General features: G+C 45.0%; 2 protein-coding genes across 4 annotated transcripts in view; one reads left to right on the top strand and one right to left on the bottom strand.

The window, feature by feature from the left end:
* The window catches only part of sh3bp1 (SH3-domain binding protein 1), a gene marked incomplete at both ends in the record, with an annotated part of 8,636 nt that extends 3,757 nt beyond the window's left edge, over window positions 1-4,879 (top strand). Inside the window, 12 exons of the mRNA XM_080835508.1 lie at window positions 85-172; window positions 319-387; window positions 560-650; window positions 789-925; window positions 1,351-1,462; window positions 2,239-2,320; window positions 2,410-2,490; window positions 2,580-2,693; window positions 3,070-3,167; window positions 3,338-3,464; window positions 3,629-3,888; window positions 4,506-4,879. Coding sequence (XP_080691634.1) covers window positions 85-172; window positions 319-387; window positions 560-650; window positions 789-925; window positions 1,351-1,462; window positions 2,239-2,320; window positions 2,410-2,490; window positions 2,580-2,693; window positions 3,070-3,167; window positions 3,338-3,464; window positions 3,629-3,888; window positions 4,506-4,879 — 1,633 coding nt within the window. The remainder of the gene's footprint in view (window positions 1-84; window positions 173-318; window positions 388-559; window positions 651-788; window positions 926-1,350; window positions 1,463-2,238; window positions 2,321-2,409; window positions 2,491-2,579; window positions 2,694-3,069; window positions 3,168-3,337; window positions 3,465-3,628; window positions 3,889-4,505) is intronic.
* Window positions 4,880-5,320: 441 nt separating this feature from the next.
* On the bottom strand, window positions 5,321-15,482 carry cdc42ep1a (CDC42 effector protein (Rho GTPase binding) 1a). 3 transcript variants are annotated; one of them, XM_080835843.1, is made up of 4 exons: window positions 15,324-15,482; window positions 11,517-12,433; window positions 9,668-10,481; window positions 5,321-7,245 (listed from the first exon to the last, which is right to left on the bottom strand). In XM_080835843.1, exons 3-4 carry the CDS (start codon window positions 10,146-10,148, stop codon window positions 6,503-6,505), a joined length of 1,224 nt encoding a protein of 407 aa, XP_080691969.1. In that variant the 5' UTR covers window positions 10,149-10,481; window positions 11,517-12,433; window positions 15,324-15,482; the 3' UTR covers window positions 5,321-6,502. The 3 variants fall into 3 exon arrangements, with proteins under 3 accessions (XP_080691969.1, XP_080691967.1, XP_080691968.1); XM_080835841.1 differs by having other exon boundaries at window positions 9,668-12,433; XM_080835842.1 differs by having other exon boundaries at window positions 9,668-12,430.
* Between the last annotated feature and the right edge of the window lie 3,483 nt (window positions 15,483-18,965).

Genomic DNA, 18,965 nt, shown 5'->3' with positions numbered 1-18,965 from the left:
ACACACACACACACACACACACGCACACACGCACACACACACACACACACACACACACACGCACACACACACAAACACACACAGGTCACAGACCAGCACAGGCGCCCAGGCTAAGCAGGATGGACTGAGGGAGGACGTGGAGGAGGCTTGGAGGAAGTTGGAGAGTATCAAGGTCAGTTCATCATTAGTGTCACAGACCTACTGCATATGACCCTATGCCATATCTATTCAGGCTGTGTTTCAGCTGTGGTCTGTAAGTTTATACTAATGCACAAGTGGTGTTATGTGTTATGGTTTTTTCTTAACCTCCCCTTACAGGACAGCTACTCTGCAGACCTCTACCTCTACCGAACCAGAGAGGATGACTACGCAAACTACTTCACACGGGTAAGCTTCCTGTTCCTAAATGTTTTCTCTGTTTTTGTTTGTGTGGCATTGTGTACATACATATATGTCTGTCTGTGTGTGTATATGTTTATCCATACAGACTGTCTATATGGATGTAAGATTGTCTATTCATATATGTGTGTATGTTTCACATGAGGCATGTTTCTGTCAGTTACTAGAGCTCCAGGCTGAGTACCATGAGACATCACTTGACTTCCTGAAAGATAAAATAACTGCAGTCAAGGAAAACCCCAGCGAGCCCGGTAGGTTTTTTTTAAGTCTATGCAACATATGCATTTGTGTATATCTATATTTTTGTCTGTATCTACATTTTTAAAAATGGTCTAGCGATTCATTCATTCATTAGCACATTTATTCTTTGATTTATTTCATTCACACAGACTCTCCGCGGTGGCCGTCCTCGAGGAAGGTTTATGGAGAGGCGCTTCTCACGCATCTGAAGAGCTGCGAGCGAGACATAGCTACACCCATCCAGGAGTGTGTGGAGATGCTGCTGCAGAAAGGTGTGAAAGAGGAGGTGAGGACACACACACAGGCACACACACACACACACACACACACACACACACACACACACACACACACCAACAGACACACATGCACCCATGCACACACACACAAACACAAACAGACACACACACAGACACAAGCACACACATAAACAGAGACACACACACACACACACACACACACACACAAACACAAGCACAGACACACAAAACATGTGTGCATTCTGTATACAAACACAGACACACAGACACACAGACACACAGACAGACAGACACGCACACACACACACACACACACACACACACACACAAACACACACACATACACAAAAACACGTGTGCATTCTGTATATAAAGACACACACACAATCCGTGTAAAAGCACACCCGCCCAGACACACATTGAAATCACACTGTCTCCATGTCCTCCTCAGGGTCTGTTCCGGTTGGCAGCTGCTGCCTCTGTGGTAAAGAAGCTGAAGAATAGTCTGGATGCAGGGATGGTGGACCACAGCGAGTTCAACACAGACCCTAATGCTGTAGCAGGTCTGACAGGAGGGGGGGGGGGGGGGGGGGGGGGGACAGATGGACAGACAAACTGATAGATGGACAGAAAGTGAGCTAGATAGATAGGATGGACGAACAGACAAAGGGATAGATAGATAGGTACTGCAATAACTTAGGAAATACGTGGTTGGAGGAAAGACAATGACTTAAGGATAGAGAGTGAAAGAGGGTAAAAGAATGAGTTGACACATGACCACTTGTGATGTATAGTGTTGACACATGACCACTTGTGATATTTTCTGTTCAGTCTAAGTGGGTTTATAAATAGCTTTGTTTCAATGATCAGTTAAGTGGTCTGGTAATTTTAGTTTAGACCAAGGCCTCAGTGAAGGTAGATAGAACTGTAAGTGCTCAGCACACCAAGAAGACAACGCAGAAGACAGTAGACAACAGAAACAGTAACACAACACAGCCATAAAACTAAGATGTTGTGTTTGGCCGTGATATCACTGCAATAACAATATCTACAGTATACATGTTAGGCTGACCATGAAATGTCATATTAATTGTGATTGTTCCGTGTGACATTGCAAGTGAGACACAATATTCAGAGGCAAATGCTATTCACAGTTCTCTGACCGTTTGCATTTGACTGTTTTTTTTTTTTTTGCTTTCACTACTACTACTGCTGAACTTTTTGTTGCCATACATGTGTCATTCAATGACACACCAAAGACTGTATCCAAACAAAGGTGTTGAGTGTAGTACTTTTTGTTTGAAAGTGTTTTAACTTTCTTGGAATTTCCTTCTCTCAGGGGCTTTGAAGTCTTACCTCCGAGAGCTTCCTGAACCACTAATGACCTTTGAACTGTATGAGGATTGGTTCAAAGCTGCAGAGTAAGTTCAATAGTAGATGAAAGCTTCATATGTTACTATGGAAATATTACAGAAGATAATTTTTTTGTACCTCTCTGGTTACCATTTAGGGAGAAGGAGCTGTCTGACAAGCTAGAAAAGTTCAAAGATGTACTGAAAAAACTGCCGTCAGAAAACTACAACAACCTTCGGTCAGTAGTCCTCACTATTATGTTGTTCTGTATTTTTTTTGGCATATCTGTAGCTAATATACTAATATGCTGCTGTTTTGTTTTCACAGATACCTTGTTCAATTTTTAACCTGTCTGTCTGAGTACCAGGCGCTGAACAAAATGACACCCAGCAACATTGCCATAGTACTGGGGCCTAACCTTCTCTGGCCTAAAATTGAGGGGTTAGTTTTTGACCATTTGCCCATTTGTGAATGAAAATCGTTCCCTGCAACAGTACTGAAGCTTCAATATTGACAAGAAATGTCTGAAAAGTAGAGAAATATTATCTGTTATGGTTGCTTTGGACTGAGTGACTCATAAAAGCTCAATGTTGGATAAAAGTTCTTCAAAATGCCAGTCAACATAAGAATTCAGCTACTTGGCTCTGTAAAGCACAGACAGAAAAGAAAGGGAGAAGCAGAGAAGTTTTCAAATGCCCGATTGTGTGTTTTAGGCATAACTAATTAAATATTGAATTTGATTGATTTGGGATTAATTTGAAGCATTGCTTCAGCTATTGAGCAATTATTGTTCAACACTTCTCTGTTCATGTCAAAGGGAACACTCTCTGTTGGACATGGCCTCTGCCTCCTCAGTCCAGGTTGTCATGGTGATAGAACCCCTTATCCAGTATTCCAAGAGCCTTTTCCCTGAAGGTAGGAGAGCGGTTGTGTCTACATGCCTTGAAATATAACAAATTGTCCATGTGCCTTTTATTTGTTGGTGTGATGTGCATGTTTGTGTGTTTACCGGTTTTTAATTTACAAATGTGTTTGTTCAGAGTTATATGTTTTAAAACACACCCATCTCTGGACCTGCTTTTAAGAACCAGAGTTTGAGGTCCCTGACCCTCCTCCCAGTCCAGGCCTGACTTCTGCAGAGGGCAGTTCCTCAGAGGGAGCCCCCCCATCCTCCCCCCCACCTTTACATCCCAATTTGTCCAAAACTGACAGGTACGTGATTAGATCAGACCAAATGAAAGCATTTTTACTATAGAATTGAAAACACTTTGGTAGGGAAGAATGCGTCTGATGTAGATGTATCTGTGCTTGTGTAGATAAACGTATAGCGTCATATAGTGACTGGTTCATCAGTTACACGTTTCTGTCCTGCTCAGTTCTGGTGAAGCACAGCCGGGTGGGCTTCGGCCATTACAGAAGTCTGACTCTGTGAATCGGGGAACAATATCATGGGAGTCCTCACCTTCAGACCCTGCTGTGGAAATGGTGGTGCCCAGTTTGGGCGGCCAAACCCCTAACCAGGGTCCCACTCCTGCCCCTCGTTCCCTCTTCCCTCAGGCTGAGGTGAAGGAGCTGAGCCCGGAAGATACCATCACCGAGTTGCCCCCCAGGCTGAATATCTCTAGTCCTTTTAAACGTGAGTGGATATTAAACCTGCTCCTCTACTGTCTATCACTGTCATGAAGTCTTATGCTTGAGAAAGAAGTCCTGGCCTAATTTTGCCTTAATCATGCATCTAACTAAGGGGGGGAGGCACTGTGACGCCCCATTTGCGGGCTTCATTTACGGCCTGCTGCCGTTCTCCTGATCCTCTCCCCACATCTTCTCTGCCTTCTCTTCCTGTCCACAACCCTTCACTGTCCTGACCAAATAAAGGCATAAAAGCCCAAAATAAATCTTAAAAAAAAATAAAAAAATCATGCATCCAACTAACTGATTTTCAGCCTGTGAGTTGAACTAATCTGTACATTCATAGGACTTCACTTTCTCAGACTGGACTTCCCCCTTTCCCAGCCCTATTACCATGGTTACCCAGTACCATCTGCAGAGCTCCGGTCCATACATTTTCTACCATTATGTTTGCCACCCAATACTACACAAAGTTCCTCTGTTGAATATATTTGAGTAACAACAGAGTTGTTCCTCTATTAACCATGGGTTTACACAGTATATATTACCCTATACCCAGTGTGTCAGCGCAAGTTCTTGTAGTGCTGGACTAACCTGAATGTCATACATATTTCCTCTCCACAGCACGGCGATCATTCATGCAACACAAGGCCCCCAACTCCTCCAACCTACCACTGGGGGCGCACAAACCCAAGACTCCTGCGCCTCCCAACATCCCTAATGTCTCTAACATTCTTCAAACCAAGCCTTCTTCGGCCTCTTCTGTTCCTATATACACATCTGTGGCCTCTTCTACCACTGCTGTCAGTCCTCCGCCCCCACCTGGTGCTCAATCTAACACACCTCAAGCCCCGGTCAAGCCTCAGGCCCCGGTCAAACCTCAAGTTCCTATCCAGAAGAAAACGATTGTTAAGAAGGGGGCGGTCCGAGCCCCGAAACACGCGCCTCCGCCGCCCCCACCAACAGTACCCAAAGCGCTGCCATCTGCGGCCCAGTGAGGGTGATTGGTCCACTGAGAGCAGTGTAGCTATTGAATGAGTTCTAGCCGCATCCTGTGGAGCTCTCCAAAATATCTGGTGGTCTGACCGGAGATGATAACGCCTAGTCTCAAAGGTCAGTGAGGCTTGTCTTGAACTAGAATTGTCACATGGTAAGGTTTTCATTCTAAAGATTTACTCTGTGTTGTCTAGTGCAATTGTCCATTAAGATGTTAGTTTTATAGTAGAGCAGCCATAGAAGGTGCGTTTGTACACCTGGCTCCATCAAGTCTTTTCTGACTTAAGTCATCTAAAGAAGGGTATGCTTCAAAAAGCAAGTGAAAATTATGCATATTGTTTTTAGGACATTGAATGTCTCCTTAATATGCTCCCTCTGGTGGGCTTTGTGTTAACTGCATCAGGCTGTGCCGTTGAAGCAACACAAACATGTACATATAGTGATTCTTTAAGCTTATTGAAAACTTTTATTTTTATCGTATTTTGTATTTTTTTTCTTACAAAATGGTCATTTACAAGGGTTGACCACATATATACCACACATGGTATACTTGGCTGTACATGTTTGCACATACATGTATTTTATTAAGCATATAAGAGGACTGGAGAGGTCTTCCTCTATCGTGTATAAAATTGCATAATAAAAATTGCTGGTAATCAAACCAGCTACATACTTAAGCTTTTGTGTTGTCACACTATACTTTAAGGATCTTTATTGTAATTTTAAACAATAGCTCTGGTGAAATGTAGATTATTTGTGTACATGTGCATTTTCATTACTTGCTAACAAACAGAATATAAAAACAAAAAACATCTCCTCAGAAATCACATTCAAGTCACGTCTCAAAATGAATCGGTCACAGGACATCTTGAGGATCCTGAAGCATCCACTCTCCAGATGAGTCATTAAGGAGTTTTGTCCCATGAAACAGGAACAATAATAAAAACCTTTTTTGGAGTTTTGATCGAACAGATCAAAACCATGATTACAGTGAGAGGCTCAGAAGAAGTATGGCTATTAATATCCCTCCCACAAATGTTCTAGATACATTAGTTTCGATCTAGTGTCTTATTTGAATAGCAGAGTGAGGCAGTATCTCTTGCAATAGTCAAATACTATCGTGTTTATCACTTGTGCATTCAGCATAATAAAAGTGTACATTCAATACAAATATGGACACAGTTGACTGGTGTAGTGTTTGGACAGAGTGTTTGTAGTTTTTGGAAAGAGTGTCAAACCGTCATCATAACTGTCCTGAGTGTGAGTAATTTGTGCACAGAATGTCCACCAGGTCAAACTGCTGGCTCAATAGATAAGCCTGATAAGTGATGACCATAGATTCTCCTTCCACTGCATACAGTGCAGTACTGGGGGGTAACATGATAGTCTACAAAATGATGCTACCATAAGCTGACAACTTGGTTGTTTCTGACTCCAATATAGCATTTAGTAGGGATCAATGAGTAGACCAATTACTTTCCTCCTCAGACCATAATTGAGTTGAAATTCAATTAGATTTTTTTAAAACGTAATAAAGGGTGTCAGTAGAAAACAGGTTATTTTCTAAAACTCTTAACTGGATGCATGTGCTGGTGTCCATCTCCAGTTTGAACCCTTTCTGGATTCTAGACTTTGATCTCCTCTTCCTCGTCCTGGAAGGGGTACGGCGCCCTCATTTGGGCTGGCCTGGTTGAGTCCACGAGGGGGTCGCTGTGGTGGAAACCTGACCCGGTTCCGGACCTACCGCTGCCGTAGTGACGTGCCAGCACATCAGTGGCCCTCTGGAAATTCTCGGCCTCCATCCCCTGGTTGTGGTGCCTGCTGCCGCTGCTGGTGCTGGTGATGCTGCCCCTACCGCTGCTCCCAGCCCCCAGCAGAGGTCTGTCTGTGGAGGACCCTCGGAGAGACTCGTCCTCCCCCCAGTCCAGTCCGTACAGGGCCTTGCTTCCGCTGTAGTCCTCCCTCAGGAGGGAGTCCACCAAAGACACGGTGGCTGAGTCCACCTCCATGCGGTTGTGGTGGGAGTGGCCGTTGGTGGGGGCCGTGACCGGCAGGGTGTAGGGAAGGTCGGGCTCCTCCTCATCATCAGGGACAGCATTGTCATGCTCTCGTTGGCTGTTAGGGCTGTCAATCAGGCTGAATACCTCACTCATGAGGGAGGGGCCCAGGTCCAGGGTGAAGGAGGTGAGCGAGCCGGAGAAGGAGAGGGAGTCGAAGTCGTAGCCAGAACCTGAGGCGGGAGGAGAGAGGACTGGCAGGTCGGACAGGGAGCCCCGCGAGGTGTCCGGGGAGCAGGTGGAGGAGGCACCCTGCTGCTGACGCTCCGAGCGGGAGAGGCGAGGCAGCGTGACGAATCCAGACTCCACACCTGCAGAGGCAGCATTGAGGACGACATTGAGAGGGTGCAGAGGAACTTAAAGGTGCAATACATTGTCGGAACACAAAAACTTAACACAACAGACGACCCCAGATCAAAATCTGAAGGTACGATAACTACTGCATTTTCTTCCCTTCAGAATGATATCATTGTTACATTTAGGCATACTTGTTTTCTAGACAACAAGAACTACACACTGTACCTTCAAAAATTATTTTTTTGAAGATGGCCATGTAGTCAGGTGAGAGGTACTTTCTCTCTGAGTCATGTGGGCTTTGCATTATACTGAAAATGATCACTTCTTATTTGCATGAAATGCAGAAACATGAATGACGTTCACTTTTACATAGGATTCTTATTACTTGTCCGTAAATCCAATGTTTAAACTATTTCCTTTCCCACACCTCCCCACCAGGTGGTGTCAGTGTAACCCAAGCAGTTGAACTACCAGTCTTTGGGGGCTGGAAATAATTTTGTCTGCTACAGTTTGCCAAACTTCTCTACAAGAAAATGTGTAAATGTGTAATTAATGTCCTATATCTAAACCAATAAATGATTTGTAGCACGTTAAAGGTATTTCTTTCAGTTACAATCACTTTCTTAAACATGTTGGCAGTAAGCTGCAGTCCTGTAAAGTGAGTTTACAACTCAAACTCCTGTAGAGTGCCCAAATTAAGATAATTACTCTAGGAATTCACAGAGCTCTGTTAACCTACTCACACATGTTATATGCATCTAATCTGTCCTTTTTTTAGTCTCTCATTCTCTTTCCCATGCACTGTTTGCAGTGGCCCCTTGCCATGATCTGTTTCACAGTTTCAGCTGCAGCCTGTTCCTCCTAACCCAGGCTATAGGCACAGGATTTATGACACCGTGGACGGATAATTTGACAAAACTCGATGAAAGACACAAAGGAGTATTTTTAGCGCAGGGGGAGAAAGGCTTCTATCCAAGCAAAGTTCTTATGATTAAGTGTGAAGCCACGACGGATGTCTAATTAATCAGCTAGGCCGAGAGTAAGATGGATTCTCATAAAAATAGCAGAGTGAATCACAGGATCTATATTTCAACACCACACCCCACAGCTCGACACCGGATAACAAAGGTGGAGACCAGGGGAACTTAAGTCACACGCACCCGGGAATGAACCCACATACAGACTGCACGTCCAAACAGGCACACATACATAGATCCAGAGACACAACTACACACTGTCTACATCTATTTGAGACTAACTCTCAGACTCTAACTCACTCTCTGTCACACACACACACACACACAAACACAGACAGACACACACCAACAAAAACCTCTTCAAAAACACTGGCGAAAAAAGTTATGTTGATGAAGAAGTGAGGAATTTCTGTGAGACAGACATTTAGAATTAGTCATGAGAGGTGACGTCTCAGTGTTGTTATCTGCGGGTTTGAGGAAGGTCATCTGTGTCGTGGGTTTCTCTAACGCTACCCAAAACTGTGGCTGCATGCTGGCTATATATGGACATGTCTCTGTCTCTTCACTTTGAAGGCAGGTCAGCTTTGTATGTATCTGTATGTATTTGTTATCTTCACGCGGATCACACCACAGAAGTTATTTATGCTGACAGACACAGTCTGAGTACATTCGTGTTACTGATACAGGCTTTTTGGTGTTTGCCACATTAAAGCCAGAAAATGGAGATAAACAGGAGACTCAAAGACACAACACATTTTGACTCAGAACAGATACCTCTACAGAAACAGTACACATCGTGTTGTGGGACTTTAGGTCAAATTGTCTGAATCTTTCTTGATAGAGTACTGAAGTAAGTTCACATGGAATGTGGAAATATACACAAAACTGTGTTGAAACAACACTATGCAGCAACTTTCCACTTTTTCGCACATGTTTTTACAGGCAATACATTTCAGCATATTCATTTTTGATGATATATGGTGGAGGATATTAGGACAGATAAACACACCCGTTGTTCCCAGACTATGCACTATGTAGTTCTGTTGTCTGGGACAGAGAACCAACTTAAAAAAAAAAAAATTCACACCATGACATCATCACCAAAAGACAGCAGTTAGCATGCTAGCAAGCTTTAACAGTACCAACTGTGCTGTTGTTGGTGTTTGAATGGTTTTTGCCTCTTAGGTAGTTAGCCCACTAGTTTTAGACCAAAGCTCCTGACTGCTACTTTTTGTGTTGTGTATTAAAACCAGCCCCACTGACGGCTAACATGCAAGACTCTGTTTAAAACACAGAACAGCTTCAGCTGATTTCATCCCCTCAACCAAGAAGTGAAGGACTTGGGACTGAAATCAGTTGGCTCAGCATCTGATTGACATAAACACCTGCTTGCTGCTGGCTGTCAGTTGGGAATGGCTCGACATGAGTGTGACCTACTACTGCTACTTGTGTGACATACCGTAGGAGTAGCCAGAGTCCACGCCTGACTTAGGCGAACAGGGGAACAGCGTCTTTACGAGGCACCCATTAGGCGAGTCCACATCCAACCTGGGCAGGGAGATGGCGTTCTTAATGATTGGCGAGACAGCTGGTGGTGAGGGGGACAGGTCCTTGGCCGCTGTGGACGGTCCCTGTGGCCTGTCGGGGGTCTTGCGGACTTGGCGCAGCGTGCGCGTGAAGAAGCCCTCGCTCTTGCCTGGTGTTGGGGGGGCGGTGGCGGCCGCGGTATCGCCGCCCTCGCCATTGGCCCCCGAGCCCCCATGGTTGCTGAGGAAGGAGGTGTCGCCGAACACGTCTCCCCGGCGGCCTACGTGCATGGTGTGGCGGAAGTCGCCGAGTGGCGGGCTGATCATGTCCGCCGTAAGCTCACCCTTGAACTTACGCTTCCCGCCAGAGTTGGACACCAGGCCCTTCAGGCCAGAGAGCTTCCCCAGGTTCATGCTGCTGGTGATTACAACCGACTTCACTAACAAAAAAATCCTTTATGAAGGGTCTGAAAAGTTGACTCTTTCAGCAAAAAAAGTTCCTTCAAAGTATTTCAAAGGCACTGGTCCAAAACTTCAGTATTCCTCAGGAGGCCTCTCCTATGCAGTTGTTCCAAAAGAGGAGACCTGAATGTGGCAGGACTGTGTCCCTCGTTTACCTCAGTGAAACCGCTCAGTGATATTACAGTGCTGTTTCAGTTGTAGTTCTCCTACTGACGTTTTTCTGTGCTATTCATACCACTAAAGTACCATTTCTGGCACTGCTTGTTGTCCATATCCAGAAGGCCTCTGTCAAGAGAAATTGGAGTTGAAAATATGCATGTCCCTGGTTGCTGGAAACCTACAGCGGGTATGTGGTCAGGGCTGCCGGGCTCCAAAGTTGCTCTGGGTTTCTGGTTTATAAAACATCAGTTTAGAAATAAATGTAGCTCCAGATGGAGATAGCCCTGCAGTCAATGCCTGCAACCATTTAGCTCCTCTTTACAGAGACAGAAAGATTTCTCTCTATTCGCTTATTAAGAACACACAATTAAACAAGCACCCATATGCTGCTATTGGCAGTGAGCTTTAGCTGTGCTCACATTGATTGATTTGGGAGTACACTTTCTCTGGGCAAAGTCCACTGCTCTAAAAATGTCTGTAATTAAATTCCACTGACTCCTCTGCCAATGACCCCTAAAATAGCCAACAGACAAATCTCCAATCCGGTCTCCCTCACAAAAGAACTACAAAGGAACTCCAGTGCTTCCCTTTCCTGGATTAGACCATAATTAAGAGCACCTCCAGAAATGGGTACAGTTCCTTCCTCAGGAAAAACAAACTATGTATTTTATTATAAAACAAAACACTACCAAGTGCTCCTCATGGGCCTAAGCCCACTAAGTTAAACCAACAGTTCAATGTTTTCAAACAATTACAATTCTTTTCAGTGGAAGTACCTTTTTTTTTAAATTTTTTTTACTTAAACTGCCTGTGACATTTGCTGTGACAAGATAAGAAGTGCACTAAGAAGGGCCCTTTATTGTTAAACATAACTTGTTAACTTAACACAGCCAACACAGACACCATTTACTTTCTATTTGTTATTGTAAGGCTGCAGAGTGATGGATATCGTTCCTTAAATATTTTGACAAAGTAGCACACATTTATGAGCTGTCGTCGCTTTAAAAAGCTTTTTACCATGAACGTCCGTCCTGGCTTACTAGCATGGCTTCTTTAATGAATCATTATGTGGAGTCTCCGTGGGATCGCGTCATATATAAGGCAGCCTCATAATTTGCACCCGACCACCCTTGCTCTGCCCGGCCTTTGATTTCCTCTTACACTCCTTTTTTAGCTCCACCGTGAGTCAGTTCAGTGGTAGGTCTGGTGCCAGAGACACAGATCTCAAGCCACAGCTGGGAGCTTGCACCAGACCCTGGTGACAGCAGCGGCCGCAGGGTTTGATCTGCCTCGCTTCCCGAAAGTCGTCATTCATCCAGAACCTGCTGGCATCTCTCCCACGACCCAGGTCTCATGCGCTTCGCATGCACAGACCTCAGGCAGACTGCAAGTCTAGAGTTCTGTGATGAAACTGCTCCCCAGTGTCACCAGCCAAAACAACTCCTCACAAATGCCAAACTCCTTACTTTCTTAGTGTCTCACAGGCTTACTGAGTGGGTCAAAGGAGGTGAGGAAAAAGCCTCTGACAGTGACACCTCCTTAATTTTCTGTCTTGAGTGGTTCTCCCTTAGAATCTCCCTTAGAGTCGCCGGCCTCTCACCCTTGTGCCATATCGTGCTACAGCAGACCTTCTCTGACCAGATGAGCTCCTACAACAGGGCCGCCCCTTTATCCTCATACACAGTAAACACACACAGCAAACCCCACCCCCCCCACACACAGCTTCTCTCTGGCCTGCTCCCCTCCTGGTCCTTTGTTGTCAGAGTTAAGCAAATCCAGTCGGCCACTCGGCAGGCATTGCAAAGAGGATGGGAGTTTAAGCAGGGTGGAAAAAAAAGCAGCTAAGTCTTTAAAAGGCAATAAATTAAATGAAATAATCTGGATGACAGTCTGGGTCTTGAGAAGTACAAAAAATGCAGATGCTCTTCTGGGATTGGCCTCGTCCTGGATTAGCCTCTAATCTCAGAGTTCCCCCTCATGTGGAGCCCCCCACCAATTCCCTGTTCCCGGCACTTCCTCCTCAGTCCACTAGGGTGGTTGGCTGCATCGGCTGGTAGAGATTCTTCAACTGCTGACTGCTGAAGGAGAAACAGAGAGAAGAAAGAAAGGGGGGAAAAGAGAGAGGGAGAGAAAAAGGGGGGAAAGAAAGGGATAGCAAGAGGCAGACAGACAGAGAGAGAGAGGGAGGGAGGAATAGAGAGAAACGATGAGAAGGGGGAGTCATGAAACGTAAACCCACATAACACTTTTTGGAGATGTGCTTGGAATGTCACCCCGGGTGAACCCTTGGCAAACCCTGGCTGAAGTGGACCTTTGTTGACAGAAACTCTAAAACATACTGAAAGTACACATCATGCACAATGTGTGTGTGTGTTTGTGAGAGAGCTCAGACCGCTTGGCGCAGCTCGCTGGCGACTCTTGTACATCCTTAATACATCGATCAGACCAGGCCTGCTGTGTGTTTTGCATAGGCCTGGGGACAAGATGATCTCTAAAGCCCCCCCCCCCCCCCCCCGCCCAGGAACAGATCTCTGAATGGCATCCCCAACCAAGCCTCCACACCCCTCCACCCCAACACAGAGATTGTTGATTGGCCATTTGTGCATGGCAATGCATACAACAACCTTTGTTCAATTTGCTCACGGCTCTTCTCTCTATCACATTATTTAAACATAGACCTCTTTGCATCTTTACCCTTTGACCCCCCGATCAGAGTCAAGTCAAGTCAAGTCTTTTTATTGTCAACACGGAGTCAAAGATGTCTTTCCCTGGGAGAGCTACAGAGAAGACGCCATGCCCAGAGGAGCCAGGGGTGCAACTGCCCAGTGTCAGGGGGGTATGCAGCAACAATTTTGCATTTTTCAGCAGCTACATATAGAAAATACCCCAAACATTTTTATTTGTATTTATTTTTACCATCGCTTTTGCGCCCCCATGGTGCGGCACCCCTATGCGCCACATACAGCGCATACCCACTTTTTGCGCCACTGAGAGGAGCAGTAGATGTTCATGTGAGCCCATGAATCAGCAGTTTAATAGCATCCTTGTGTGGGTGTCTGTGTGTGTGTGTGTCTTTGTGTGTGTGTACAAGTGTATGTGTGTTTGTGAGTGTATGTGTGTTTGTGAGTTTGTACGAGTGTATGTGTATCTGTGTGTGTGTGTGTGTGTGTGTGTGTGTGTGAGGGCCTTCCTCAAAAGGATAGCACCAGGCTTTCTCCACCACAGGCAACCTTGTGGTCTGAGTCCACAGCCCAGATTGGAAACAGGTTTAGGGGCCTTGGTTCCTCCACTAGGATGCCAACCTGGATGAGATGGGGTGGAGAACGTGCCCCCCCCCCCCCCCCCCCCCCCCCCCCCCCACACCCCCCAGTCAGTTTAATATAGTTTCCTGTTTACAGGAATTTGGTCGCTTCCAGCTGCACATTCTGATGATGTCATAGTGGCGTCCAGGTCAAATGCTTACACAGACAAGGGCTTACTTTATTAGTCTCTTGCAGTGTCTGCCATGGCTTCCATTTTCAATCCACCCTTCTTTTTCCATCCCCTATAATCCCAGTGCTTTTTTGAGGGGAAAAAAAGAAACTCCCACCATCTCCCCCCTATATGCTACTGTTTAACTGGGTTAACCAGGTGAGCAAACACACAAGATAAGGCTTTGCATTTTTTCATTCCTCTCCATGGCTTTGCTTCAAAAGCTACAATCCTCCAAGAGAATAAGAGCTCAAATACAGCAAAGCTGAGAAAACATTTTGACAAGTTTACATTTACACAGTCTTACGCACGACCTGAGCAATTGTCTTCAAGTCAGTGGCTTCTCTAAAGCATTTGTGTGTTTCAGTTAGGTCAATGAGTTTGGTCAATAAGTAAGAGGACTTTGAAAGAGGGGTGTTGAGGGGATGGGTCATGACCATTTGGTGATGACAAGGCTTGATGAACGTGGCACCTATGGTTGTTCATGTGAGGTAGGGACTGCCACCCAAGCAGTTTACACATCAGGCGTGAAAATAAATGGCGCTACAGAACAACTTTCACATCATTCCTCACACCTTAAGTACACTAAAGTGAACTGTACCTTCCATATCCCAAGGCTATGACGAACAGAGGGACACTGTTGTAGGCAGTGGCGCACCGTAAAGGCTTTGGTGCAGGCACTTGATCATCATATTTAAAAATGATAACAGACAAGTATAATTTAGCAATCCGTTTCTCACTCTCTCTCTCTCTTTCTATCAATCTATAGGCCTATGTATCTTCAAAGGTTGGAATAGCACTTTCAGGAATTAGATAATAAATGAACTTTAGAGAAACTCTACTGATTAGACCAAGGGAATGTTACAATAACTCTTCTAAATTATCTCTGCTCTCTTTCCTTCATCTCGTTTAATCATTGATACGCCGTGCACTGGGCGATGCTGTGTGGTTCACTTAAATCCCGCTCTATCAGTGCGAAGGCTATGCTGTGTGGTTCAACTGAAACCAGCTTGAGACAGCGTTAAAATCGATTGACAGGTAAATTTGCCTAAAAAACACACTGCTGTCATTTCTACATCTACATTTAAACCAGTAGCTACATCTAAACGACATTTGTCACGGATATAACGCATTACACTTAAAGATCTTAACTTCACACAGTAAGGATGCAAGAAGTGGCATGGTGAACCTCAGCCAACTAAATATACTGCAAGCGCGCAGATTGAATTTCATGCAAACTGATACGAATGAACGCACGGTCATGCCCTCGCCTCCACAAAAACACTTGTAAATTGTAAACCTTAATTTCTTTTATCACTATAGAATGGTTTCCAGAAATGCAGCTTCATAAATGCATTTGAATAAATATGTAACATTACAAACCACATTTGGAGAAGGTTCCCAATGTGCCCTTTCTGATCACCCAAGTTTAGCATGACAGAAATAGGCTAACTGTATGTTAATTATTTGTAGCAATAATAATACATTTCTACTCACCAATTGTGTAGTTTGATTCTGGTCAAATAATCCAGGACAGTATTTCATATAGTTCCGCTACAAACAATGTTCGAACGAGTCTACACACTTCACAACATTACCAGATACTTTTTTGAGCGCTCTGCCCGGAGTAGACTACTGAGAAAAGTCAGAGCAAACCGCCGCTACAACAGCGGACTACAGACAGCAGGAGAGCGAGTTTGGGAAGACGCCGTGCTGGGGCGGGGTCCTTGAATGAATGACTATGGAGTCAGCAAATCAGCGGCCACGTTCCCGTCCTTTGTCCAATTAGGGGAACATGCGAAGAAAGGTACTTCGATCACTGAAATTCTGCTCGTGTGGGCTGTGGATCATATTATGTGGAACGGTAAATCTCAGAACTTTTACTTTCGCATAGGCCTACCTGACTGCGCGTAAAAATGATCTATAGAGATGGAGATTATTCTATATCAATGTATACATCTGTGTAAACTCTGATAGTCTTTCGAGGACCTCTATGCTTTTCTTCAATCCAACATTACTGGACTATGGATAAATGTCCTGCACTGCTCAAGTTATTTTACTATTACGTCTAATTCCCTCTCTGAATAAAATCACTGATGTGAGAAGTGACAAATGGGCAAAGCACATGGGTCATGTGATTATGAGTATGTGGTCAGAACCAGAAGTGGTTATCAGCTCATATGGGTTGTGGTGGTTGGCAGGAGACACCATGAAGAGGCATACAGAGAGAGAGGCCCAGCGCGTAAGGTATGATGAGTGGCAACAGCTCCCTTGCTGCACATTTCAACAGGATACGTCCTTATCAGCTGGAACGCAGCAGTATCCTCACTGGAACCTCAAAGCCTTTCAGTCTGCAGGCAAGCTGTTCAGAGTCCCATGTGGCCCCCGTCCTCAGTTTTTTTCATGCAGGGTTGTAAAACATGATGACAGTCTCTTTTTTTGCTCACTCATAGTAGAACCTCAAGACCCTCTTTAAACTTTCATCTGCGTCGTTAACAGATAAGTATCTGCTTGTTCGTTGCAGGCCTTTCGTAGACCTTCTCTTTGTGTCTGTAAACACGACCCGCTTCCAGAGGACAGCATGGGTAAGATCTGTGTTTTGTTTTCAGCGCTCTGTCACCTCCCCTACAGATGGGGTTTTAACGGACTGGTATGAGGTGTTGGCGCTCTGAGTGCCCTCACACAGTCAATAACTCCATCTGTTTGTGGCCCAAGGGTGATCTTGCTGCTGCTGAAAATCTAAAAAAATTGATGGCAGACCTGCCGTGTGATGTTGAGAGCCAAATGTGGATATGGATTGCTATTCATTGCCACTTTGTCACGCACAGGATTTAGGGTGGTTGTTGCTCCATTTGTGGTACGCATTTGAGCAGGATTTTTACAACAAATGAGAGAGTACCAAAGAGAATATAGTCCATATAGACTTTGGCAAGGTCAAGCATTTAATGACTTATCAAGTTTTTACTGGGAATATCCGACACTACTAGGCCTATACACGATTCATTTATCCAACCATCTCTTTGTGTTATTTTCTGCCTCTTTTTCTCACAGACGTCTCCACCACCCTTTCAAATGCCCTCCTCGGCTCCTTCCCCAAGGTAAACAGTGTTCTACTGAAGCATGCCAGCTATTTGTTCAGGAAAAGCACTCTGTTTTTGGACACTGTTCAGAAGTTGGTCCCCAAAGGGGAGGCAAGATTACAATTTTAGTCCTCCCCCTTTCCCTCCCTCTCCCTGGTTCTCTTTCAATGTCAGTCTCTGCCTCGTTTTCTACCTCCTTCTTTTTCTTCTTATTCTTATTCTCATTCTCTGGCTCTCTCATTCTCTCACAAGTCCTCACCAGTGCTGTAGAAAAATGATATTGCTTTTGAGATCTGCTGTGCTGTGTAGCCCTGAACTGAATCATGATTGTCCCACACGGTATTGTGACATTGTTTAAACTAGGATTTGACTTGACTTGATAGTTGCCTGTATACCAGCTGTGTCCTCATAATGTGAAAAAAAGTAAAACAGCAAAAAATAAATATAAGATCAGCAACTTGCCTTTGGCAACTGGAGCTCTTGGAAAACATTTTTTCGAGGCCAAATATTATGAAACGAAAACGACACATGCCTCAGAGGAATCAATCTCTTCACTGTCAAATAACAATAGAAAAGTCTTCAGGATTCAGGATGCATGTCACCTCTCCGTCTCCCCTCACCCCTCAGCCAGGGGAACCCGCTCTGGGCCAGAATATGGTCCACCGGGGAGGGTGACTCTCTAGCACGGCATTTTTAGCTTATCATGGCAATGTTTACTAAGCCTACGCGTGATTGATGTCCTAAGGCCGACCTTGCTCCAAGGAGTCAACATCTCTTGCAAATGCTTTGACAGCAAACAGTGGGTGTAGAGACCCAGAGAGCTGTGTTCCACATTAAACGGTTCAGAATGGCTTGGTTATTTTCACTGAGATCTGTCAAGCTCCACTGGAGAGAAGATACATTAAACTACATTACCAAGCTCCGTAGCTCCAGCGGCTCTGGTAACTTTGATACACTTTGTCTCTGGCAGAGCAGAAGTGTTGATTTGATTTAGAGGCTTTTAAAGAGATGTTTCCATTACGTTCAATTCCATTTTATTTGTCTCTCTCTCTTCCTGGGTGTTCTCTTCATCTTTGATTCACAACAGTGTTGAGGCTTTTACGGTGAGAAGACAGATATCTCTCATTCTCTTTCTCTCTCTGTTTCTCTTTCTCTGTTCCTCTCCCTCTCTGCCTCAGCCTTGTATTTGTGTCCTTCACACAGAGATACCAGTACTTAGACACAATAATCTAATGCTACGTACGGTGCTTGTTTGCTAGCAAAGTCATTGCATCTAATGATGGGTGACCTCCATGCAAGACCCATTTCCCATTCCCTCTCTTTCTCTCTCTCTCTCTCTGCCCCCCCCTCTCTTTCTCTCTCATTGTCTCTCTCTCTGTCCCCCCCCTCTCTCTCACTGTCTATCTCTCTGCCCCTCTCTCTCTCTGTCTCCCTCTCTCTCTCTTTCTCTCTCTGTCTCTTTCTCTCTCTCTCTCTCTCTCTCTCTCTGTATCTCTCTCTCTCCCCCGCGTTTCTACTACTCTGTTTCATAGCACTACGCCAAAAGCAGCAGCTTGGCTGAGAAGACGGATTTGGTCAAGAGTACAACCTTGAACAACTTGAGCTCAATGAAGCCTGCTGCTTTGCTTAAGGACAGTTGCCTTTGATGGGCCTGTAATGGCCAATGCATGCTGGGATGAGAAACAGCACTGTGCTCATAATATCTTTCATATGGTAAAAGCTGTAGCCTGTGTCTTTTATGGCCTAACTGGTTTGCCAGTATACGTGTTTATGAGCCAAACGGCAGGATACAAATGGTGTGTCCAGTTTGAAAGTTTTAGGCTGCTGCTCAACCTGTCCCACATCATCCCACACTTGGTCTCTTTGCATCTGGACACCCTATGTGCGTTCCGTGATGAGGGAGTAATTACAGTGACCAGCGGAGAAACAAGAGGGAGGTGCAGAGGGGCACCTCAGGGGCTACAGTGGGTACACCGGCTCGTGAATATTGGCCAGAAACATAGTGCTGGCATACAGCTGCGGAAAAAATTAACCCCTTGGTGCCGCCCCGTGTTAATAT

The sequence above is a fragment of the Sprattus sprattus genome (assembly GCF_963457725.1).
Source record: "Sprattus sprattus genome assembly, chromosome: 3".
In the NCBI taxonomy this organism is placed as follows: domain Eukaryota; kingdom Metazoa; phylum Chordata; class Actinopteri; order Clupeiformes; family Clupeidae; genus Sprattus; species Sprattus sprattus.
Note: the sequence above shows the minus strand (reverse complement) of the source record. Positions and strands in the feature narration are given on the sequence as shown.